At 43.0% G+C, this 26,360-nt stretch overlaps 1 protein-coding gene across 4 annotated transcripts in view; it reads left to right on the top strand.

Annotated features, from left to right (window-relative positions):
• The window catches only part of LCMT1 (leucine carboxyl methyltransferase 1), a 53,438-nt gene that overhangs the window by 14,130 nt on the left and 12,948 nt on the right, over positions 1 to 26,360 (top strand). For 2 of the 4 annotated variants that reach the window (XM_049699039.1, XM_033426022.2), the window contains exons 2-7: positions 5,538 to 5,629; positions 7,678 to 7,799; positions 8,469 to 8,501; positions 14,505 to 14,581; positions 15,483 to 15,544; positions 23,300 to 23,402. In XM_049699039.1, coding sequence (XP_049554996.1) covers positions 5,538 to 5,629; positions 7,678 to 7,799; positions 8,469 to 8,501; positions 14,505 to 14,581; positions 15,483 to 15,544; positions 23,300 to 23,402 — 489 coding nt within the window. The remainder of the gene's footprint in view (positions 1 to 5,537; positions 5,630 to 7,677; positions 7,800 to 8,468; positions 8,502 to 14,504; positions 14,582 to 15,482; positions 15,545 to 23,299; positions 23,403 to 26,360) is intronic. The other 2 variants (XM_004268593.4, XM_049699040.1) reach the window with 1 other exon arrangement.

Genomic DNA, 26,360 nt, shown 5'->3' on the forward strand with positions numbered 1-26,360 from the left:
CTGATTCTGGGTTTGAAACATGAAATCAAGATATTCAAATGGAAGGGATGTTCTCTGGATTTGGGAAACAGAGGACGATCGTGGAAGTGACAGAACTAGGTGCACAGTATTGGGGTGTGGAGATAACCACTATTAACATGTTGGTATCTACTCTGGGCAGTCTTTATATATATGTGTGCGTTCATTCTAACAAACTTGGGAATGTCCTGTCCGTATAATCTTGTGGCCTGTTTTGTCGACCTGATACTATAACTCCAGGTACAGCGTTCTTGTAAAAAAAAAAAAAAAAAAAATCTTTGTGTTCATTCTTGGTTATTTCCTAAGGATAAAATCCCAGAAGTGGGACTGTTTGGCTATTGTGTTCACATGTTATTCTGGCTTCTTATACCTGTTGCCACAGTGCCTTGAAGCATGACTGTGCCAGTTTCCAGTTTGGACATTGGTGCTCCAGGGCCCTCTTCCTCATTCCTCTCCAAAGCCAGGTTCTATTAAAAAAGAGTTTTATTGCTGATTTGATAAGAGCAGTACTGCTCTCTTGTTTTTGCTTTCATTTTCATTTTGCTTTTTTTTTAAAATCATTGATAAGGCTGAGCTTTTTATATGTTCATTGGTCAGTTTTTCTTCTTTTGTGAATGGTTCATTTTTGTCCTTTACCCGTTCTTTTTCTTCTGGAATATTAGTTCTTTCCCATATTAATTTATGAGTCCTTTATATTGTAAGGATATTAGCACTTTGTGACCTGTTACAAATATTTTTCCTAGTGTAATATTTGCCTTGTATGCCTTGTATGAGCAACTTACTGTTGCTCTTGTTGTGAAGACAATACTATCTTTTTGATGGAAATAATTAATTTAGTTTAAAAAGAAATAGAATAACATCATTTAAAAGTGGCAGATATTGGGCCTTCCCTGGTGGTCCAGTGGTTAGGACTCCGCGCTTCCACGCAGGGGGCGCGGGTTTGATCCCTGGTCGGGGAACTAAGATTCCACATGCCGTGTAGCACAGCCAAAAAAAAAAAAAAAAGGGCAAATATTCCTCCCTTGTTAGCTATTCCGTTGCTAAATGTTGACATCTGGCGAGTCCCTTGTCATCATAGGCAATGGTGGTTCCTCACAGTTCAATACTATTTTTTAAAATTGAAGTATAGTTGATTTACAATATTGTGTTAGTTTCAGGTATACAACAAAGTGATTTCAGTTATACATATAGATGTGACAATACTATCTGAGCCATTTTGTGACACACATGGTCTTGCATTTTAACTTCTCTGAAATCAGATGTGACTTACTCTCACTGTGTCCTGCAGACACTGTCAAGTCTGTTAGAGGTGTCCTTACCTGTGCAAGCAGGCATGGAGATTATTTCTGCTGGCATGGCATGGTTGGGCAGCTGTGACCACAGTCCCTGGTGCTTTTAGTCCACATACTGTTTAAGGACCATTTGAAGAAAGAACCCAGATCCTGATTGCTGTCGAAAATCATCCCTTGATACCTTCTAATGAGATCAAGAAAGAGCCAGTATCAAAACTTCCAGGGTGAGGGTTAGCTGCTTGGAAGAAAATCTCAGAGAGGATGGTGGAGATCTGTTAAGGAATGTATCCTCGCTAACGCCCTCGATGGCACGGAGGTTGATATTGTGTCGAAAGGCACAGACATCCTGAAAGTGAAGTCTTAGCAGCTTACTTCACTCACCTTTTCCTTTTTCTGTCTGTACGAGAGAGAGAGATGATGACACTCTGTCCCAATGAAGGAGCTTTTTCAGTAATCACAAAATTAAAATTCTAAGCGATAAGAAAAACATTAATTGGCAGTGTTTTTTAACTTCTTTTTTCTTTATTTATTTTTAGTTTTAGTTTTTGGCTGCGTTGGGTCTTCTTTGCTGTGCGTGGGCTTTCTCTAGTTGTGGCGAGCAGGGGCTACCCTTCCTTGCGGTGTGAAGGCTTCTCATTGCGGTGGCTTCTCTTGTTGCAGAGTGCGGGCTCAGTAGTTACGGCACACGGGCTCTAGGGCATGCGGGCTTCAGTAGTTGCGGTGCGTGGGCTTCAGTAGTTGCGGTGCGTGGGCTCCATAGTTGTGGTGCGTGGGTTCTAGAGCGCAGGCTCAGTAGTTGTGGCGCATGGGCTTAGTTGTTCCGCGACATGTGGGATCTTCCCGGACCTGGGATCAAACCCGTGTCCCCTGCATTGGCAGGCGGATTCTTAACCACTGTGCCACCAGGGAAGTCCCTTTCTTTTTTCAGTCTTACAATTGGTGGTGTCCTGGATATAACGAAATATAGCCTATGTTTCATGAACCTCTTGCTGTCCCCAGTTCTTCTAATTTACGTTTCAGATGACTGGTTAGTATTCATTGTGTGGATGCACTGTAATCTGCTCGGCTGAATCATGGTGCCCGCCTCCCTTCAGAGCTCCCAGCAGCAATGCCCAGCAGCACCCTCTTCCTTCTTCGCAGCAGTGTGTTGTACATCTTTTTATCTTGGCCACTCTCAAAGGCAAAGCAGTGAGCCTTTTTCCTTGGAGGCATGGAAACCACTGGCAGTCATCTAGATTTGAGGACTGCAAAGAGACACATGTTGGAAAAATTAGGAAGTAGGAGTCATGGGTACTAGTGATCAGGGGTCCTTGTGTTATGTCCAGGCATCTCCCCAGATGATCGGGGGTCCTTGTGTTATGTCCAGGCATCTCCCCACCTTTCTGTACTGCTGCACATCACTGACCGCGTCCAGTGTGTTGTGGAGATCCATCCCATGCTCCTGCCAGGCCCTGTGTGACCTGAGTCTGCTTCTCTCTCCAATGTCTTCTCCAGTTTCTCCTGTTTTCTTACTCTTCTCCAGCTGCCCTGCCTACTTCCTGCTACTAGAACACTCCACGTGCACTGCCACCCACCCCCGAGTGTTTGTATCTGCTGTTCCTCTTACCTGGAATGCCTTTTGCACAGCTGCCTTTCCCTAATTCTCTAGGACTCGACTCAGCCATGCCCTTTAAGAGAGGTCTTCCCTTTCACCTCTGAAGTAGGTCCTCCATCCGCCATACCATTATATCCCTCGTTTGTCATAATCTCTGTCTTTGTCCCTTCTCTATTTTGTTCACCACTGTAACCCTATGCCTGGCACTTAGCAGACGCTCAATAAATATTGCTAGACCAAATCAATAATATTAACTCAACTGATAATGCAGAGTTGGGAGGAATAGAAACTGCTCCTTGTTTTCCGAGAGGGCACTAATAAATCCAACAAGGAACACTTAGAGGGGGGCAAATTGATGAGCTTTTCAGCAGTTCGAGTTTCTTCGCAGTGGGGTGAGTGCCTTCTCTGTGGGCAGTAGTCAACAGTGGCTCCATGTTGTCGAAAGGATTCTTGCTCTGGATGTTGGGCTTGACTAAGGTCCCTTCCAAGCTCTAAATTGTTCGAGGCGTGTTCTCATCACTGGTCTACCGTTCTTGCTTCAACTGCAGATATGGCTTTTACCACTAGATGGCGCGAGATGACTCCTTTGAAATCAGCGTTCCTCAAACTGCCACCCACAGTGAGAACACATTTTTCGCGGCACTTATACCCCCAACACACACTTGAAACAAAAGCTTCACAAAACACTCTTACAATGTGGAATGATGCTGCTATTTTCTGTTTTACTCTGTTCTACTTCATTTTCTAAAAGGGAGATTTGCAAATTATTACATCGATTTTATGATATGAATGGGTCACAACTCATTGTTTGAAAAGCACTCTTTTATTTTATTTTATTGGCCGTGCTGTATGGCTTGCGGGATCTTAGTTCCCCGACCAGGCATTGAACCCTCGCCCTCAGCAGTGAAAGCGCAGAGTCCTAACCACTGGACCGCTGGGGAATTCCTGGAAAGCACTATTTTAGAAAACTGGGCAAGTTTGTTTGTAAAACTCTGTGGGTCTGCTGTTTTCCTTGGACAGTCTGGGCTTATAGCAAATTGTGTTCCTTAGTACTTTGTGTGTTTCTTTGTTGAGTTGCTGCCTTGAGTAGTTGAACATATGTGCTTTGTTGTGGGTGTCTATGGATGTGCAGACATGGATGCGAGAGACTGGAGGAGGCATGTTTGTGCAAAATTCAGCACCTATTGCTGTCAAGGCAGCAGTAAGCCTTGTTGGTAGATATGAAGAAAAGGAAAGATGTAATATGTGCTCTGGGAGCTTAGAACTTAGCTGGGTGACACCCCCCCACACACACACACACCCAGCCACCTTAAGTTTCAGTTTATTTATCAAGCAACATGGAAATGGATGTATTATTCAGGATATCACTTAGGATGCTTAAGACTGCAAGTAACAGAAGCCTGACTCAATTTGACTTAAGTGGTAATGATGTTTCTTATCTCACTAAGTATTCGTTGCCAGGTAGAGAAGGCTCCAGGCCCACAGGGGTGTGGCGTGGCCTTAGGGATCCAGCTTCCTTCCCTGACTTCTCATTTGTCCTAAGGCTGGTTCCACTCATGGTTGCCAGGAGACTTCCAGTGGTAATCAGGGCTTCAGCTCCTAGGCTTGGAACACTACAACTTTAACTGCTTGTAGTGTAGACTGGGTTAGAGAGAGTTTGAGCTACCCTAGCATTTTCCAAGTTATAGCTGTTTTATTTGTTCCTAGTTTCCCCACTGTGACCTCCTTAAGGGACATGAAAGGACAGGTATTTAATACAAAGTCAGGAGAAATACTTTGGTAGTTGTTAGTGACGTTTGCCAAATATTTCTGGGTCTCCCTTCCCCTGGACACAAAACTTTTGGTTGAGCCGAGTTATCTGACTAGCTCTGGCCAGTGAGTTTGCTGAATGAATAATTGGTTGCAGGTCTTCTGTATGAAGTAGGAGGTGAGGTTATTTGCTGTTTAGGGTCCTGGGAAAGGAATTAGTGATAAGGGGGAAGAGGTAAGAAATGGTCGTGGTGGGAAATGTGATGGGCAGTGTATGTGAATGCAGAGGTGGATGGATGAGTGAGTCTGTTTAAGCTTGTGCTGGAGCATTAAATGTGATTTGGCCTTTTTAAAATTGAAGTATGGTTGATTTATAATGTTGTGTTAATTACTGCTGTACAGCAAAGTGATTCAGTTATACATATATATACATTCTTTTTTAAAAAAATATTCTTTTCCATTATGGTTTATCACAGGATATGGAATATAGTCCCCTGTGCTCTACAGCAGGACCTTGTTGTTTATCCATTCTGTATATAATAGCTTACATCTACTAACCCCAACTTCCCACTCCAGCCCTCCCCCAACCCTCTCCCCCTTGGCAACCACCAGTCTGTTCTCTACGTCCATGAGTCTGTTTCTGTTTCATAGATGGGTTCATTTGTATCATATTTTTAGATTCCACATACAAGTGATATCATGTGGTATTTGTCTTTCTGTTTCTGACTTACTTCACTTAGTATGATGATCTCTAGTTGCATGATTTAGCCTTTTGAGGTCAATAAATTTCTTGTGGATCCTTGACCTGGTTCCTGGGAACGTGGCCGTGGAACCTGGCCTGAACCTACTCTCTACTCACCTGCTTCCTTTTTCATCTCTTTCAGGTTTGCAGTGAGCGTTGGCTACTGGCAGGACCCTTACATCCAGCATTTGGTGAGACTATCTAAAGAGAGGAAGGCCCCGGAAATTAACAGAGGCAAGTGACCATCTCCCTCCCCGACATCTCATCAGCTGAGAGGCCTGAGGTTTTAGGGATTCATTCTTAAAAAGAGAGTTCCGGGGTGTACTGTCTTCAACAGTGTATGAAAGTGCTCATTTCCCAACTTCCTCACCAGCACAGTGTATTATGAAACTTTTCATCTTTGTTCACCTGATACATGAAAAATGGTTTTTACAGTAATATAAAAGCCATTCACATATCTTTTACTATAAAAGCCATTTATATATCTTTTACTGTGAGCTGTCTGTTCACATAAGGGATTATTTTTGTTGTTGTTGCCCTATTAAAGTGTTAGTAACACTATTAGGTTCTGCAAGTAATTTCCATCAAGGAAGTCGAAGGAGTTGAGATAGGAGGGTGACTTAATTTCAGCCAGATTGAGAAACTGACCAGTGAACCTAATTCTTGTATGTGTGGGGGATCTAGGCCCTAAAGATGGGTCACGTAGGTGGGTTCTATAAGAAGGGCAAAGGAATTTGTAAATGGTTGTTCCTGAGAAGAAGGACATGGTAGTTACTTTGAGCTGAGGGTGAATCCAGGCATCAGTTAGATTGGGCAAGGCCTGATTAAGAGGCCTTTCTTAAGCCTCCCTCCCCAGCTCCTGAGACAGATTTCCCAACGAATGTTCCAGAGACAGGGACCCACCATGGCTCGGTGCCCCAGGTGGCATGTCAGCCCCCCTTCCTTCTTCCTCTCCCGGTTTGCAGATGGGAGACCTCCAGCCCAGTAGGAGAGCGCTTCCCAAACATCTTTGGTGAAGACATATTTTTTTCTCCCAAGTCGAATCCATTGTGGATGATATTCTGTAATGTACAATAAAGATGATTTACTAGGAAAATGAAATGTAGACACAAGCCCAAATTATTTATTTACTTATAAGGTAGGGATTATCAAATTGATTATTTTATTTTATTAATTTATTCTTTTTGGCGATGCTGCGTAGCATGCGGGACCTTAGGTCCCCGACCAGGGATTGAATCCGTGCACCCTTGCAGTGGAATCACAGAGTCCTAACCACTGACCTGCTAGGGAATTTCCCCGAATTATTTATTAGCACACTCACCAGACATAAAATTTCTCTGTCAAATGGCAATAAATGCTACTCTCAAATTTTGTTCTTAAAACGGTCACACCTCAGGCTTCCCTGGTGGCACAGTGGTTGAGAGTCCGCCTGCCGATGCAGGGGACACGGGTTCGTGCCCCGGTCCAGGAGGATCCCACATGCTGCGGAGCGGCTGGGCCTGTGAGCCATGGCCGCTGAGCCTGCGCGTCCGGGGCCTGTGCTCCGCAATGGGAGAGGCCACAACAGTGAAAGGCCCGCGTACTGCAAAAAAAAAAAAAAAAGGTCACACCTTGAGCAACAGGCCTTTAGAACAAGACAGACGCTGTCTTCCTGTCTCCCTTCTGGGTTTCCCATCTCCTTTGTCCCAGCTCCCCACCCCGGAGCTTAACAAGTCCATCAATTAGGCCACCACTTGCTGGTGTCTCTCCTCCCGCTGTCTGCGATGCCATTTTATAAACACAGAGGCTCTAACCCAGACAAGATGGAGGTGAAAGGAACAAGATAAGAAGCATGGCTTTCTTTGCCTTGACTGACATTCATCTGCCCAATTTCCTGACCTAAAAATATTATTTCCCAGACGCTCTTGCAATTTTGAGTTTTACCAGAGTACTAATTAGCTTTCCCTAGAGCCGTGAAAAAGCACATTTACAAGAGAAGCATTTAAATCAGATGTTTTGATATAAAACACTTGTCTGTCCTAAGTAAAAGTATAGGACACTATTTTTCTTCAGATCGTTAATTCCACCATTAAGTAGCTAGTACTTATTTTTGTTCAGCTTTTTTTAAAAATAAAAAAATGGAAGAGAGTTTGAAAGTCATTATTTCTCCCATGAAGTTTGCAGATAAACGCTGACCCTGAAGAAGGGCAAAGTGTAGTTTTGCTCTCCCTAGCACCGTGGGCTTTACAGGGATTATTTCTGTCGTCACCGAGTGATAGCTTGCTTCTCTGTCTGTCTCTTAGGATATTTTGCTCGAGTCCATGGCGTCAGCCAGCTTGTAAAGGCATTTCTACGGAAGACAGAATGTAATTGTCAAATTCTAAACCTCGGGGCTGGGATGGATACCACCTTCTGGAGGTTAAAGGTAAATTAAAATTTCCCGTTTTCTCTTTCCAGTTGTTTAAATTTAATTTGTTGAAGACATTCACCTGGTTCAAAAGCGTAAAGGAAAGATTAAAATGCAGTGCGGTGGCAGCCTGTCTCCCACGTCGCTTTGCAGCCCTCCAGCCCCACAACTGCCTTCATCCCTGTACTTCATCTCACCAGAGCCCTAGTGAGGATATGTGGGTGGTTTCTCACTTTTTGCTGCTACTAACTGGGTTATAGTAAACATTCTTGGGTACATTTCCCCTGCATATGTGGCAGTATACCAGGAGAAGGAGCAAGGATTCTACCTGTGGAACTGCTGAGACAAAAGAACACTCGCGTTTGTAATTTTGACGATAACTTAAGATTTTATTGTCGGCATCGCAGTGTCTTAGGTAACATTTGGAGATTTGCAAGGCTGGGTAATGATAACATGATGCAAAGCCCTTTTGTAGTCATTCTCTGATTTGATGCCTCAATTGTTCTATTTGGGTTCAAGGGCAGGTGTAATTATACTCACTCATAGGAAAGGAAACTTGGGTCTAGTCAGTGGCAGAACCAGGACTAAAGTTCTGGTCTTTGATTCCTGGGCTGGATTTTATTGCCAAACCTTTTCCCTACAAATACCTCACTGATTGCAGTTTCTTTCTTTTTCTTTTTTTTGTAGGTTTGTACAGATTTTTCTTGGTTCTTCTATCAGGTCAGTCATGTGGTAGTAATGGGTATGTGCGTCTCTCCAGGTTTCTTTTTAAAAAATAATTAATTAATTTGTTTTTGGCTGTGTTGGGTCTTCATTGCTGCACGCGTGCTATCTCTAGTTGTGGTGAGCAGGGGCTTCTCTTCCTTGCAGTGCGTGGGTTTCTCATTGCAGTGTCTCCTCCTGTTGCGGAGCACGGGCTCTAGGTGTGCGGGCTTCAGTAATTGTGGCACTCAGGCTCAGTAGTTGTGGCTTGCAGGCTCTAGAGCGCAGGCTTAGTAGTTGTGGCGCACGGGCTTAGTTGCTCTGCGGCACGTGGGATCTTCCCGGACCAGGGCTCGAACCCGTGTCCCCTGCATTGGCAGGCAGATTCTTAACCACTCTGGAAGCCCCTCTCCAGATTTCTTGCAGGCGTAGACCAAGATAGATGAGAGTATATAAGCATAACTCGACCTGCATTATCTATTTTGTCCCTAATTAGCTCACTTGATAAGAAGGTCTTTGGTCATCAGAGCTCCCAGTCTTTCTGTTACTTGAGAATCAGTGTCCTCAACATGGCCCTAGTATCGTTTGCCTCTGCATTCTTCCTTCTAGATGAGATAACTGACATTTATGAAGTGCGTTTACATATATGACGTCATTAGTTAACACAAGAGCTGTGTTGGGTGGGGGAGCTTACACATCTGAGGGAAGTGGGGCTTTGAAAGTCTGTGTCTTCCCCCAAATTGGACAACCAGTGGCATTAGGACGTGGAACCAACATTGGCTCCAGCTCTTCAGACTCCCAATTCCTTCCTCTTTCCTCTGCACACAGCTCTGTGGTTGTTCAGGGAGAGTCTTTTCTGTGGGTCGATTGTGCCTCTGTAATGCCGTGACCCTGGTGTGGTGGAAGCAACTGGAACAGAATGTAGTGTAAGAGTGTGTGCACTGCCAGCATTACAGGGGCCACTGGAGAAACCCCTCCTTTTTACCCTTTTGACTTGGTCATATGGTTTGGTTTTTTTCCCCATCTTGTAGGTGGGTTAATAATGAATAAATCTGAGATTTTAATTTCTGAGCCAGGTACACCGAGTCTTATGTGCCCCTTCCAAGAAAAAGGTTCTCTGTCAAAGGTGAGGAAGGGGAGTAGCACAGGGCCTTAAAGTCCTTTGTGGAAGTTTTTTGTTTTATTGATAATTGTATTGATCCAAAGGGCTTTTTAAAAATCTAAAGTTTCTCTTTTTTTTAAATTATGCTTGTTTGCTCTTTTTTTTTTTTTTTTTTTTTTTTGCAATATGCAGGCCCCTCTCTGTTGTGGCCTCTCCCGTTGCGGAGCACAGGCTCCAGACGCGCATGCTCAGCGGCCACGGCTCACGGGCCCAGCCGCTCCGCGGCATGTGGGATCTTCCCGGACCGGGGCACGAACCCATGTCCTCTGCATCGGCAGGCAGACTCTTAACCACTGTACCACCAGGGAAAACCTTGTCTGCTCTTTTATTATTATTTTTTGTCTTTTCCATTTTGTTGTGAGTTTTCCCCCCGATTTGATGTTTGCCTTTAATTTTTATTTTTTATTATTTTTTGGCTGTTTGCGTACTTGCGGGATCTTAGTTCCCCGACCAGGGATCAGACCCCGTCCCCCTGCAGTGGACGGGCGGAGTCCTAACCACTGGACCGCCAGGGAATTCCCTTGTTTGCTCTTTTAGAGCTGAGGTTGCACAGGCCAAATCTGGCCAGCCACCTATTTTTGTAAATAAAGTTTTATTGGAACACAGCCATGCCCATTTATTTACAACTTATCTATGGCTCTCACAGCAGGGCTGAGTAGTTACAACAGAGACCATTATGGCCTGCAAAGCCTAAAATGCTTACTTTTTGACTCTTTCCAGAAAGTTTGTTAATCCCTGTTTTAGAGCTATATGTGCCTCTATAAAAGAGCAGGGGAAGTCGTGTCCATCGATCTTATAGTCTCGTGCTCTTTCCACCTGGGATGGCCCCCCTGCTGCACCAGCAGAGGCTTAGTTGCGAGTCACAGGCTTTCTGGGGCCACTACTGTGTGAGCTTGTTCTGTATAATCTCAGGGGCCCAAGACTGGGCAGTCGAAGACTCATCTTCAGGCAGCGAGCAAAAACAGGGCCAGGGAAAGCTGGTATCATCATGAGCAAAGAATAAAGGGTGAGTGAAACCCTTTAAGGGGCCTCACTTCTTGGTGTCTCTTGAATTCTGTTTCTGTACAACCAAAGGGTCAGGTATGGAGGGGAAGCAGTCTCAGTTTTGGCCGCCTGTGAAATGGTCGACTACCTTGGATCTTGGAGTCTGAGGGCCACCCTTCCTCGTGGCTGTTCCTGGCTTCCCCCTGGTGGCTGTGCCCTGCCTTGGGTATCTCCCCTGCCTCCTGTGCCATGCGAGCTACTTGGGAGTGGAGTGTCAGAGGGCCGCAGAGAATCGTGGAATAAGAAGTTGAAGCATCACTTGCCAGAGCCATCTTGCCCGTTTCTGAAAGCTGAGAAAGAGGATGTCTGTTTCTTAAAAGTTCCAGGTGTGCCTTTTGTAAGCTTTCCTTCCTCGGTTACCCCTTATTCAGAATTCTTATGAGGATCAAGTGCACGAGTGCCTGGGAAAGCTCTTTAAAAGGTCAGAAGTCCTGGGCATCTACCCTGAGAAAACCATAATTCAAAAAGAGTCATGTACCACAATGTTCATTGCAGCTCTATTTACAGTAGCCCAGACATGGAAGCAACCTAAGTGTCCATCGACAGATGAATGGGTAAAGAAGATGTGGCACATATATACAATGGAATATTACTCAGCCATAAAAAGAAACGAAATTGAGTTATTTGTAGTGAGGTGGATGGACCTAGAGTCTGTCTTAGAGTGAAGTAAGTCAGAAAGAGAAAAACAGATATCGTATGCTAACACATATATATGGAATTAAAAAAAAATGGTTCTGAAGAACCTAGGGGCAGGACAGGAATAAAGACAGATGTAGAGAATGGACTTGAGGACACGGGGAGAGGGAAGGGTAAGCTGGGATGAAGTGAGAGAGTGGGATGGACATATATACACTACCAAATGTAAAATAGCTAGCTAGTGGGAAGCAGCTGCATAGCACAGGGAGATCAGCTTGATGCTTTGTGTCCCCCTAGAGTGGTGGGATAGGGAGCGTGGGAGGGAGACGCAAGAGGGAGGAGATATGGGGATATATGTATATGTATAGCTGATTCACTTTGTTACGATGCAGAAACTAACACACCATTGTAAAGCAATTATACTCCAATAAAGATGTTAAAAAAAAAAGTCAGAAGTCCTGTGTGAGATGTGGGACACTATGCTTCCTTCATTTATTTGCTTTTGATTGTCCTTGTGGTCTTCTGGAATTTTAGACTCTTCTTAACACTCTATACCTTGTGAGTAAAAGTTCTTGAAAGTTGTTGTAGAATTTCTTAGAGAAAGTTATTTCTGTGTATCCTTTAAACACATCCTCTCAATATCTTCAGATAGCTTTTACATAGCCCTGCTCTGCAGTCAGGTAGTAGGTATGTGTTGCAATTCCAAGAGTGAACAGCTGAAGGTGGTGAGTCCAGGTCTCCTCAGATGTCAAGAAACCGTAAAAGAAACAAAACGTTTCTTTCTTTTTCTCTTCCTCCTTCCTTCTCTGTCCTTCCCCTCCTTCCCCCAGACCAGATCCCCTGAAAATTTAACTGAGGACCATTTTCCATGTGGGTGGATCTCCCAATTCTGTTACTTGCCCTTAGGGGTCACCTTCCTACCAGGAACTGCTTCCTCATGATTTCTGCCCCCATCATTCTGTCCTGGGGGGGGCGGGATCTGCTGCCCCTCCCGACCTGTCCTTCATCTCTAGTTATTGTCTGTGTAAATGGTGCTCTTACCTGCCAGTCTGCTCATCAGAAACAAGGAAACATCCTTACCCCTCCTTTTTCTTTATCCCATCCTACACCAAAGAAGCCACCACCAGGTTCTGGATATCAGCAACTTCCTTTTTCTTTCCTCTTTTTAAACTTTTTTTTTTTTTTTTAAATAAGTAGCTCTCTATTTCTGGGATATAAGTGCAGGTGGGCATGAGGGCATTAAAAGAGTAGCAGGTTATGGAGCGCCTTGTTTCTTGCTAAGTCGTAGGGGTGTGAAGAGCTGTTGCAGGCAGAAAGGGGTGTTGTTTTAGTCTTCACAGCTGGTGATAATAGAGCTGAGGAGGAGAGGATGCATTTGAGAATAGTCAGCAGGGCTGAGTGATTTTTTTTAATTGAAATATATCAGTCCTTGACATAATTTTTTTTAATTGAAGTATAGTTGATTTACAATGTTGTGTTAGTTTCAGGTACAGCAAAGTGATTCAGTTATATATATAGAAAGAGATACAGACATACATATAGATATCTATTCTTTTCCAGGTCCTTTTCCCTTATAGGTTATTACAAAATATTGAGTAGAATTCCCTGTGCTATACAGTAGGTCCTTGTTGGTTATCTGTTTTATATATAGTAGTGTGTATGTTAATCCCAAACTCCTCTAATTTATCCCTCCCCCCTTTCCCCTTGGGTAACCATAAGTTTGTTTTCTCTGTCTGTGGGTCTATTTGTTTTGTACATAAGCTCATTTGCATCATTGTTTTTAGATTCCACATATAAGCGATATCATATGATTTGACATATAATACTATGTTAGTTGCATAGTATGTATTACATAGTGGTCTGACATTTGTGTACATTCAGGCTGAGGGATTGATTGGACAGGGAGGAGGAGCTGGAGAATTCTAGCATGACCAGTAGGTGACTGGTTGGGGGTGTAGCCACCGACTAAGCTAGGAAAAGCGCGAGGGGGGGCTTCCCTGGTGGCGCAGGGGTTGAGGGTCCGCCTGCTGATGCAGGGGACGCGGGTTCGTGCCCCGGTCCGGGAAGATCCCACATGCCGCGGAGCGGCTGGGCCCGTGAGCCATGACCGCTGAGCCTGCACGTCCGGAGCCTGTACTCCGCAACGGGAGAGGCCACAACAGTGAGAGGCCCGCATACCGCAAAAAAAAAAAAAAAAAAGCGCGAGGGGGAAGCAGGGCTGTGTGTGTGTGTGTTTCACACTTTTTAAAACTGCAGCCACAGTAAAAAAATAACTGTACATCCCTAGCCAGGACCCACATCTATGTACCTATGTCTGTAAATAATAAGGGCACACACATGGTACTTACTAAGGGCGGGCCCTGTTCTGAGTGTCACTCACGTATTTCCTCATTAATCCCCACAACCCTATGAGGTGTTATTTTCTCTACTTTTCAGATGAGGAAACCTTGGCCCAGGGAGTTTAGTGACTTTCCGAAGGCCTCACAGCAAACAAGTGGTGGAGCTGGGATTTGACCCTTGTCCCTCCAGGCTCCAGAGTGCCTGCTGTTTACCACCCTACTATTCTCCACTGTCACAGAAAAAAATAAATGTATCCGTCATTCCACATGGTGCTTTCTGACGTTTGCTACTTTATTCTATTTCATCCCCAAACTGCTGGTCACAACCCACCACATTGGTTTCTTGACCCTCTCTAATAGGTCCCAAGCTGCTTTTTTTAAAAAAATGAATGAATGAATGAATTTTTGGCTGCATTGGGTCTTTGTTGCTGCGCGCGGGCTTTCTCTAGTTGTGGCGGGGTGGGGCTACTCTTCGTCGCGGTGCGCGGGCTTCTCATTGCGGTGGCTTCTCTTGTTGCGGAGCATATCAAGCTGCTTTTTTGAGAAATACTCTTATGTCTTCCAGTCTACCTCTTAACATCCCAGTGACCATTCCCCTGATTCAGGCTCCCCATCACTTGGCTCCTGGACAGCTACAATAATCTCCTTTTTCCCTCCATTTGTTCTTTATGCCGAGACCAAATAACTTGAAAAGTACATTTCTTACCATATCATTCCCCTGATTTTAAATCCGTAAGTATCCCATTGCTCTTCAGGCCCTAGCACTTGGTACATGAAGATGATGGGTAAATGTATGAGTAATAAATAATTATAGAAAGATTACTGTGTGTTTTTTCTCAGGATGAAGATCTTCTACCAAGTAAATATTTTGAAATCGACTTTCCAATGATAGTCACGAGAAAGCTGCACAGCATCAAGTAAGTGTGGCTTTGGCCGGAAGCAAGAGCACGGTGAGATTCAGAACCAGATTCTGGTAGACGGCAGGTCTGAGGCAGGAGACCTCACTTTAGGGCACTGCTTTCCTTTCATCCCCTCTTCCCTCTTTCTTGCCCCCGGGACACTCATTCCAACATATCGTGCAGTCTTCAACATGAAATACACCCTCCTTTGTGACTCTTCTATCCGTTCATGTAATTTCTCTGAACATTTAAAAAAATGACCTAGAGTAGATTAATAATCTGAATTTAAAAAATTTTATATTGGATTGTAGTTGATTAACAATGTTGTGTATTAATCTGAATTTCTATGTGTATTTTGCTTACTTATTGTCAGGGTATAGAAAGGTGTCTGGCCCAGAATAGATGTGTAGTAAATATTATTTGAATGAATGAATGGGAGGCTGAAGTTAATCAGTTATTTTGGGCTCGGCCTATGGGATCTTAGTTCCCCGACCAGGGATCGAACCCGCGTCTCCTGCATTGGAAGCACAGAGTCCTAACCACTGGACCACCAGGGAATTCCCTGTTTTCTTGCATATTTTTGATTGGGAGAGTTATCACATAAATGTTACTAAAAACACTGGAACATTTGGAAAATACTTGCTAGCCTGTCTGTAGCTGTTTCTAAGTACGTATGTCATGATCAGTTTGTGATTTGATATCAGATTCTCCATGAAAAGCTTAGCTGACCTAACTGACTTGTATCCCCTGGACTTTTACTGTACGTGCCTAGGGTCAAATGTGATTAAACAGATGACCCTTTGGCGTGGCCCTTCCTTTGAATAGTAGTGATACCTGTTTGCCATGTCTGTAGTGGCTGTCTGCATTTTAGCAGTAAATGAGCTGCTTGACTTGCCTTTCTTTTTCTCATCTTCTACAGATTGAAACCTCTCCTATCAAAACCCATTTTAGACTTACATTCAGAGGACACACTTCAAATGGGTAAGTATCCTTAACCTAAGTAATACAACCTGGGCTATATAACAATTTTTGCTCTTTTTCCCCTTTTATTTTTAAAGATGGGGTGTGTGTGTGTGTGTGTGTGTGTGTGCGCGCGCGCACACGTGCGTGTCGCACGAATACACGTATCCTTCTGCTGATACATTTTCACTTCCACCATAGTTACTATGAAGGAATTTAAAACAGTTTTGATGTGACTCTTCTTAGATGTCCATAGGTCCCCACTCTTTAAAAAGAATTTAAATTAGTTGTGAACATTTCAAAAATGGGAGATTTTTCATGAAAGTCTTGATTTTCAGTTTTGCTTGGAAAAATCACATCTAGCTCCTACATGGCAGTCATTGAGCAGCGGCCGCTTTATTTAGAAGGGTCATGTCTTCTCCAGTTCTGACCCCACCACTCCCTCTTGTCTCACGCCTGACCTGCTTCCTGGTTTATGTCACCTCCTTGGCCCCTGCAGTCAGTTTTTCCCCTCAAGTTTTAATTATGAATGTTTACAACACCACTTTCCTCATTTCTAAGCCTTTCGAATTATGGTAAAACTCTTCCAGAATCTTCCATTGTTTTCAGTCTCTATCTGACAGAGAGGTTCCAGGGCCTTATTAATAATTTGGGTCAGAAAACATGCTTAGAGAGGATGGCCTTCTCGGATGGTCGACACAGCACAGCAAACATCAGACGATTAGATACGCTTCCTCTTTTACACAACCACAGTGCTTTAGTCATCCTCCTAGTGATCAGATTCCCAATAAAGTTTCCACAGAAAATGATATCTCCCGCATCCTTTGTTTCCCTTATACAAGTTGTAAGTAGAAGCTGTTCAGGCTTTGCCATATGCTGGCCTATTTGCTTTCTGTACAGTTTTGCTACCGTAATTTTCTATGTATTTGGTGTCAGAATGATTATCTGCAATGAATGTGCTAGTACTTTGCTAGGACTCTGATCCATCAATGTAGAAATATATGAAATAGAAAGTAAAGACTTTCCATAATCCCTCCTCCCACCCAAGATAACCAGTGTTCAGAGTATTTTCTACTGCAGATGAACAGTATACCCAGAGAAAGGTAAATATCACACATAATAAAGTACACACACAGATATAATCCAGTGCGTGGCACATAAAAGGCTCAATAATTTTTTGTTGAATGAATGTATATACACATTGAATAAATATGTGTTGTAGTGTAACATATATTTGTTGAACGAGTGGATCTATACTTCTATATATAAATATAGGTTTATATGTAATTTTAATAAAATAAATAATTTATACATACTGTTTTGTGACTTGCTCTTTTCATGTCCTAGTAAATCATGGCTGTCTTTTCATGTCAGAATATATAAATCTACCTCATTATTTCTAATGGCTTTACAGTACTCCTCTGCATGGAAATTCTGTTTTATTTAATCTTTTCCCTACTGATGGTCATTTAGATTGCTGCCTTTTTATATTTTTATATTCAACAGTGTTGTAGAAAACACATATATATGTATGTATTTGCAGGAGTTGCTAGCTAAAAGAATTGTACATTGTGAATTTTAATAGCTACTACCAAACTGATCTTCAAGAACATATTATTAATTTATGTTTTCATTAAGAGTAGATGAGGATTCTCTTTCTCTACACCATCACTAACGCTGGATATTACCATTTTTAAAAATTTCTACCAGTCTGATGGGCTGTAACAATGTCCCATTGTTTTAAAATTTTATATAACTTTGAATGCTTAGAGTCCAGCGAGATGGAGTATCTTTCTATAGTTTTATTGGCCTTTAGGAATTTCTTTGTAAATTGCCTTTTCATTTCCTTTGCCCATTTTTTTCTTCAGTTGCATTGTTTCCCCCCAGCCTTTTTTTTTCCAATTTATAGGAACCCTTTATAACATACAGCTATGTTCTTTGATAAAAGCCTCTTGTCAGCTTTTTTTAAGAAGTATTTATTTATATATTTATATTTATTTGGTTGCACTGGGTCTTAGTTGCAGCAGGCGGGCTCCCTTAGTTGCAGCTCACAGACTCCTTAGTTGCGGCTCGCCGGGTCCTCAGTTGCAGCACCTGGGCTCCTTAGTTGCAGCTCCAGGCCTCCTTAATTGCGGCAGGCAGGCTCCTTAGTTGTGGCTTGTGGGCTCCTTAGTTGTGGCATGCGAACTCTTAGTTGCGGCATGCATGTGGGATCAAGTTCCCCGACCAGGGATCGAACCTGGGCCGCCTGCATTGGGAGCGTGGAGTCTTATGCACTGTGCCACCAGGGAAGTCTCTTGTCAGCTTTTTTTATTGTATATTTTTTTCTTAGTCTTTTGCTTGTTTTTTTAAATCTGTGTTTGTGTGTTATGTGGGTAAATTTTCCAGTCTTTTCCTTTATATCAATAGTTTTTGATCTTGCCATCGTACTGAGAAAGGAATCTGAATAAAAATAAATAAAAACGTGAATGAAAATCTGAGAAAAGTGATAGATGATAATAAAACTGACAAAAATTTCATTTAAAAATTACCCTTTTTCATCAAACCCCTGGGGCTGTAAGAATCACCACTATTTATTTATCAATAGGAGAGAAAAAGTGCTGACAAATTAAACTGATACATTATCGACTGTTAGATGCATCCAGATTTCAGAAATGTTAAAATGTGAAAAATATATGCATCTTAGAATTGATGATAGATGTTTTCTTAAGCTGAACTATGCACAGGGTAAGAAATTAAAAGTATGTAAATGAGCACACAACGAAAAGTAAGTCAAGATGAGTTCTTAAAAGTAAGTCAGATTCTATTACTTTCCTGCTTAAATCCTTCTAGTGCTGAAATTTACATGGTTAATTGGGTGTCTGGATGCCTCCTGATTTTCTTTCCTTTTTTAATTAATATTTATTTTTATTTATTATTTATTTGGCTGCATTGGGTCTTAGTTGCGGCACGCGGGATCCTTAATTGTGGTGCATGGGCTCTTCGTTGCGGTGTGCAGGCTTCTCTCTAGTTGTGGTGCGGGCTCCAGAGCACGTGGGTGTCTAGTTGTGGCACGCAGGCTCTCTAGTTGTGGTGCAGGCTCTAGAGCACACGGGATTAGTTGCCCCGCGGCATGTGGGATTTTAATTCCCCGACCAGGGATCAAACCTGTGTCCCCTGCGTTGGAAGGCAGATTCTTAATCACTGCACCACCAGGGAAGTCCCCCGATTTTATTTTCGACTACAGTAATATGATCTCACCACACTGCCCTCCTGCTGTCCTCTGAATGTGCCAAGCTTGCTCTCACCTTCAAACCTTTCCTCTTCCCTTGACCTGGAACCCTTTCCCCCTAATTTTGCTTAACGGGCTCCATCTCATCACCCATGTCCCACTTCAGCTGCCACCTCCTACTCTAGGCACAGTTTTCCCTCATCCTCTTTTATTTTCTTCATAGCTCTTAATACTCTGATGCTATCTTGATTCTTCATTTGTTTAATGATTCACCGTCTCTCCCTCCTTGAGGGAATAAGCCTCAAGAGCACAGGGACCTCTCCTATCTTGTTCATTGCTATATCCCCAGCACCTAGAACAGTGCCTGGCACACAGAGATTATTGATGGAATAAATACATACCTGAATGCTTGAATGAGTGAATGTTTGTGTCTTTGTAATCCATCTCAACTCCGATGTGGAACTGGTTGAGTATAAAGGAAAAAGAGCAACAAATCAAAGCATTGCAGAGTGGTGTCAGGTATCTCAGCTGAGCCGCAAGAAGGAGTAACCCTCTAGGGGGAAGATTGTCTCGCACAAGGCAAGTTTAGGGAAAGGAGGAGCATGCGGAGGAAGCCGAAAGGCCAGTGTGACAGGAGCTGGCAGTGGGGAGGGGTGCATGGCTCAAGATGAAGCTGAAGAAGGCGGGGCTGCATCATGCAGGATCTCCTGGGCCAGGCCAAGTAGTGTGGACTCTCTTCTAAGGGAGGTGGGACCCTGTCATGCACTCCCAAAAGGCTGCACCCCCCTTTGTAGTGTCCCCCACACTTGTCCGCTCTTCATCTTCCCTGCTGGATTGCAGGCCCCATGGGGGCAGGACCGTGCCTTTTTGTTCATCAGTTTCTTCTCAGGACTCAGTGCCGAGGACATAATGAGAGCTCAGTAAGTATTCCTGGGTGGACAGATGGACAGACAAACAAGCAAAGCTCCTGTGTGGTCCAGAAATCCACCTGAGGCTGTCTTTATTTTACAATGCTTTTTATTTTAATTTAAATTTTTAAACTTTTTATTTTATATTGGAGTATAGCCGATTAACAACGTTGTGATGGTTTCAGGTGCACAGCAAAGCGACTCAGCCATACATATACATGCATCCATTCTCCCCCAGACTCCCCTCCCATCCAGGCTGCCACATAACATTGAGCAGAGTTCCCTGTGCTATACAGTAGGTCCCCGTTGGTTATCCTTTTTAAATATAGCAGTGTGTACATGTCAATCCCAGCTTTTTTATTTTTAAACTAGAATGTTCTAGGAAAATCTGGGGACCTAAAAGAACACTTTGCAATCCTAATAATAAGTCTGTCTTTGAAGACATGTAATGAATGGGATTGATGGGACTCACTACAGGTCAGTAGCACATAGGAACACGTCTCTCTTGAAATGCTGACTTGGAGGTGATGGAAGAGATCATGACCTGTATGCCCTGTGGATTGTGTGTGTGTGTGTGTGTGTGTGTGTGTGTGTAACTACCATGTTACATTGTGTAAATCTTCCACTTTCTCCTGCCTTTCATAGGTGTGAGCTGAATGAGGCAGATAATTAAAGTCTATATGAGCTTTTGCTCTGTAACAAACCACTGCAAAGCATGTGGCTTAAAATAACAGCCGTCTGGGGCTTCCCTGGTGGTGCAGTGGTTGAGAGTCCACCTGCCGATGCAGGGGACACGGGTTCGTGCCCCGGTCCGGGAAGATCCCACATACCGTGGAGCGGCTGCGCCCGTGAGCCATGGCCGCTGAGCCTGCGCGTCCAGAGCCTGTTACTCCGCAACAGGAGAGGCCACAACAGTGAGAGGCCCGCGTACCGCAAAAAACAAACAAACAAACAAAAAAAACCAGCCGTCTGTTTAGCTCACAATCCTGCAGCTTGGCAATTTGAGTTGGGTTCATCTGTGTGGAGCTTCTCAGCACCTGCCCGGATTTAATCATCTGTGGTCTGGTCTTCACAGAAGACCTCCACGATGTACCACCATTGAGTTAGGCCAAGGAGTGTGTGCCCACTTTCCTTTACTAAGTGCCTCAGTATATTTTTCATGATGACTCTAGGTTAAAAAACATATCAGCAGTTCTGTTTATTAATAAGTTGGGTTCAAGCATTGTAAGTATTTATGTCCTAACAACTTTTTGGTCATTTGAAAAAAAAGCCACTTACATTCTAAGAACAAATACTCTCTTAATTTCATTCTTAAATAACCACAGTTACTTCTAATGGGATATGTGCTCCTGTCGGGCCCTTTATGACCTCGCCTGGGAGCCAGATTGGACACTACCACCTGTTCCTCTTGCAATATTGCAAATGATGTTTGAGCAGTAGTGGCTTTTTCATCACAGTCAAACCTGAGAAATCAGCTTTGCAGAGATACGGTGTCATTAAAAGGAGTGCAGAGAAGTCTCCTGTGGAAACTATGACTGCCTCGAGCTGATGGTCTGCTTGTGTCTGGTGCATGTTGAGTATCTCTGCGTTTCCCTCAAAAATTTAAAACATCCTGTTCTGCCCTTGTGAGTTGGTTGTGCCGCCCCAGGGCACGTCAGTACAGTTTGGGATCCATGAAGCTCAGCACTTTGACATTGCCCTTCATCTTAGCCATAACCATATGAGGTTGCCATTGTATGCATTTTATACTTAAAAGTAGGCGTGAGCAGTATGTCATACGACTAGGAACTGGCAGAGTAGACATTTGCTGTCAGGGATGTTTGAGACCAAAGCCCATTCCTCTGCAGGTGTACTCCAAAGAGAGTTTTCATCTTGGGAACCATGTCCTGGATAAAAGCTACGGCATGTTAAGTTGTCCCTATCCAAGAATAATTAGAACTATTTGGGAGAGTACCTGAGTTCTTAGCGATGATGTAGGATGGCTGTAGAATGTCCCAGCTTCTTCCGTGGTTTGTACTTTGAGGAAGTTGAGTGAACAGTGCTTCAGGTAAATAATCAAGCAATTTAATTTCTTTTTTTTATTATAATCTATTTTTAAAAATAGAGAGTTTAAATTGAAAAGAATTTCAGGCCTACACAAAAATAATGTGACTAGATTGATGAACCTCCGTGCACCCATCGCCTAACTTTATTGCCAGTCTCATTTCATCTGTACTGGTGGTTCTAAAGGTGTAGTCCCAGGCTAACAGCATCAACCCCATCTGGAAACTTGTTAGAAATACAGATTTCTACTTTTGAAAAATCTGAATCAGAAACTCAGGGGCTGGAGCCTGATCAGTCTGTTTTAACAAGCCCTCTGGGCAAATCTGATGCCTGCCAAAGCTTGAGAACTACTATACATACCATTCCATCCAACCTCTGGTGGAGTATTTTAAAGGAAATATTTTATTTGTAAATACTTTAGTACATAAACTATTTTCTTTTAAACATAATAGCTCACAAATTGACAAAACATTTAGAGAGCAATTGGTACCAATATTTAAATAGGCTTATTACTCTTTGATCTCCTAATTCTTCTCATCATAACCTGCGTAACTGGACAGACAAGTCCTTTGTGACATGTATACAAGGATGTTCGCCTGAGATGGAGTAAACTTGGAAATACTGCCTGTCTAATATTGAGCGATTGGCTAAGTAAGTTGTTTTATCTATTCCGTGGAGCATGGTGAAATCAGAGAATGATGTCCATGATACTATTGTTAAATAGGAAAAGCTTTCAGAACAAGTATTGGGTGACCCCATTATCTTTTTTTGTGCAGGGTGTGTGCGTATGTGTGTGTGTGCACATTTGAGGGAGGGAGGGAGGGAGGGAGGGAGGGAGGGGGGGAGAGAGAGAGAGAGAGAGAGAGAGAGAGAGAGAGAGAGAGAGAGAGAGAGAGAGAGAGAGAGAGAAAGAGAGGGAGAGAGAGAGAGGGAGAGAGAGGAAGAGAGGGAGGATGTGTCCGTGTTGTGTATAGGAGTTTAAGCACAGAGAAAAAAGGTTAGAATGTTATACACTAAAACACTAATAGTTGTCTTTGGAAGGTATGATTTTTAGTTAATTTTCACCCTCTTACCTGATTTTTTTCCCCATAATGAGCATGGATTTTTATTTTTATTTTTTTAATAGATTTATTTATTTATTTATTCATTCATTCATTTATTTTTGGCTGCGTTGGGTCTTCATTGCTGCACGAGGGCTTTCTTTAATTGCATCGAGCAGCGGCTAGTCTTTGTTGCGGTGCACGGGTTTGTCATTGTGGTGGCTTCTCTTGTTGTGGAGCACGGGCTGTAGGCGTGCGGGCTTCAGTAGTTGTGGTACATGGGCTCAGTAGTTGTGGCTCGCGGGCTCTAGAATGCAGGCTCAATAGTTGTGGAGCACGGGCTTAGTTGCTCTGTGGCATGTCCAGATCTTCCCGGACCAGGGCTTGAACCCGTGTGCTCTGCATTGGCAGGCAGATTCTTAACCACTGCGCCATCAGGGAAGCGCGAGCATGCATTTTTATAATGGAGAAAACAATACATTTACTTCAGTTTTGAAAAAGTCACATCCATTGAAATTATAATCTCTTCTTGATCAATTTCTGTTGAAATTATAATCTCTTCTTATATTTACAGATGGGCACATATTGGATTCAACAAGATATGCCATCATTGGAGCAGATCTCCGAGATATACATGAACTGGAAGAGAAACTAAAGAAATGTAACATGAATACACAGTGAGATTTTTTTTTAACCTCTTTTTGAGATAAGGCCAGTTGGAGGTACAGCATGATAACATGTACCATTTTTTTTTCAATGCTACTTAGAGTAGTTTTCTGAAATTTTCTGAGAAGCAATGTTCCTTGAGTCTGTTTTCCCATGAGAACCACCTGTATTGCTTTTGTAAAATACTGACTACTAATATAAGTTTGAGGGAAGATAATTGTATGCATAGAAACATATAATTGTAACATATAAAGAAAGGATTAGCATCCAGGGTATATAAAGAATACCTACTATTTTTTAAAATGTCCAGTAGAAAAATGGGCAAAGGATAGATCACCAGGCAGCTCAAAGAGGAAAGAGGGTATCATATTAAAATGGTATTGAACTTAAGTAGTAATCAGATGAAATTCTGTTTTACTACCACCAAGTTGGCAAAAATGTAAAAGTCTGACAGTATCAAGTGTTGGCAAGGATATCGGGGGAAAAGGAATGGTCATCCACCACTGGTGGGAGTGATCTTGGTGTGACCATTGCAAGGAATGATCTGGAATTATCTAGTAAAATTGTCAGTACCATATGAATTTGCAGTTCCATTGTTGGGTGTGTCCCCCCGAGAAGGTCTACATGTATGTACAAGGAGGATGTTCATTGCAGCTTCTGTTTTTAGTAGCAGAAAATTGGAAACAACTTAAACGTCCATCAGGAGGAGAATGGATGAATGCTATGTAAAATGCATGTGACTTCAGCGAGAGCTCAAAAACTTAATGTTGACTTTTTAAAAATTAAATTGCAGAGTGTGATACCAAATGTGTAAAATCAAACCCCCCCAAATACTGTATTTTCATGATTACATATATACGTAACAGAAGTATTTTTAAAATGGACCAGAAGGGTTCACACCAAATTCTTGAGAGTGGGTACCTTTGGGAGGCAGAGGAGGGGAGCGAGATGTGGGGTTTTAGCACAGCGATGCTGGTCAAATAGATAAAGAGCTAGTGGGAGGAAAAGGCATATCCACCTGGTCTAATATAGGTGAAGATGACACTTTCAAGGATATTTGAGGTGAGTAACTCAAGGGAGAGGTTTGGAAGGCAGGTAAGGGAAAGGCAAAGTTATTTTAAAGAATAAATTGAAGGCAAGGAATCAGTGGCAAATGATGAAGGAAATTAGCAACAAGGGAAATCATTGCTGGAGGAGAGGGAAGGGAGTATGTAGAGCATGGACTGAGGTTAACTAGCCTATGAGGGAAGAGAAACACTCTCTATTCTGAGAGGGCAGGAAGGAGGGTAAGGACAGGTGCAAATGCAGGTGAGCTTTGGGCGATGGAGGGGTGGGAAGTATAGGGGGTTAAAGTGGTCTTCCTAACACTTCAGCACAGTGATGGCTGTTGCCTCTACATTTTGAAGTTCTTGCTTACGTGTTTAGTCTAGAATCATCAACCAGGTTGTTATTCTTAGGATTTACATTTCCACCAGCTCAAATGTCAGGGACAGCTCTACTTGACCCAGTGTTGTCACTCCAGCTTTATTGTCTGAGTCTGTCTCACCAGGTGTTCAGAAGTAAGGTCAATACACTGTAAAGAGTATTTGTGTTTCTTTTTTCCTTTGGGGAGACCCTTAGGTGGTTCACTGATTGCAGAATGTAGTGTGTTTTCTTAAATTTATTTTTTAATTGAAATATAGCTGATTTACAATGTTGTATTAATTTCTGCTGTACAGCAAAGTGACTCAGTTATACACATATATACATTCTTTTTCATATTCTTTTCCATTATGGTTTACCCCAGGATATTGAATATAGTTCCCTGCACTATACAGTAGGACCTTGTTGTTTATCCATTCTATATATCAATATAACAGTTTGCATCTGCCAACCCCACACTCCCAGTCTGTCCCTCCCACCACTACCACCTTAGCAACCACAAGTCTGTTCTCTCTGTCTGTGAGCCTGTTTCTGTTTCATAGATAGGTTCATTTGTGCCCTTTTTTTTTTTTAATTTATTTTTGGCTGCGTTGGGTCTTCGTTGCTGTGCATGGGCTTTGCTCTAGTTGCAGCGAGCGGGTGCTACTCTTCATTGTGGTGTGCAGGCTTCTCATTGCGGTGGCTTCTCTTGTTGCGGAGCATGGGCTCTAGGCGCACGGGCTTCAGTAGTTGTGGCTTGTGGGCTCTAGAGCACAGGCTCAGTAGTTGTGGCACACGGGCTTAGTTGCTCCATGGCATGTGGGATCTTCCCGGACCAGGGCTCAAACCTGTGTCCCCTGCATTGGCAGGCGGATTCTTAACCACTGCATCACCTGGGAAGCCCTGTGCCATATTTTAGATTCCACAAATAGGTGATATCATATGGTATTTGTCTTTCTCTTTCTGACTTACTTCACTTAGTATGGTAATCTCTAGTTGCATCCATGTTGCTGCAAATGGCATTATTTCGTTCTTTTCTATGGCTGAGTAGTATTCCATTGTGTATATGTACCACATCTTCTTCATCCATTCATCTGTCGATGGACGTTTAGGGTATTTCCATGTCTTGGTTATTGTGGGTAGTGCTGCTATGAACGTAGGGGTGCATGTATCTTTCTGAATTAGAGTTTTGTCTAGATATATGCCCAGGAGTGGGATTGCTGGATCATATGGCAACTCTCTCTCTATTTTTAGTTTTCTGAGGACCCTCCATACTGTTTTCCATAGTGGCTGCACCAACTTACATTCCCACCAACAGTGTTGGAGGGTTCCCTTTTCTCCACACCCTCTCCAGCATTTGTTATTTGTAGACTTTTTAATGACGGCCGTTCTGACCGGTGTGAGGTGGTACCTTACTGTAGTATTGAATTGCATTTCTCTGATAATTAGCGATGTTGAGCAAGTAGTGTGTTTTCTTTTAGCTGAAGGGAAGTCTTAACTCTCAAGGACACCAGTGGATTTCTTGGGGGCACATGGGTTTGTGAAGTCAGCAGTAGATTGGTTAAAGC

The sequence above is a fragment of the Orcinus orca genome, chromosome 16, assembly GCF_937001465.1.
Source record: "Orcinus orca chromosome 16, mOrcOrc1.1, whole genome shotgun sequence".
In the NCBI taxonomy this organism is placed as follows: domain Eukaryota; kingdom Metazoa; phylum Chordata; class Mammalia; order Artiodactyla; family Delphinidae; genus Orcinus; species Orcinus orca.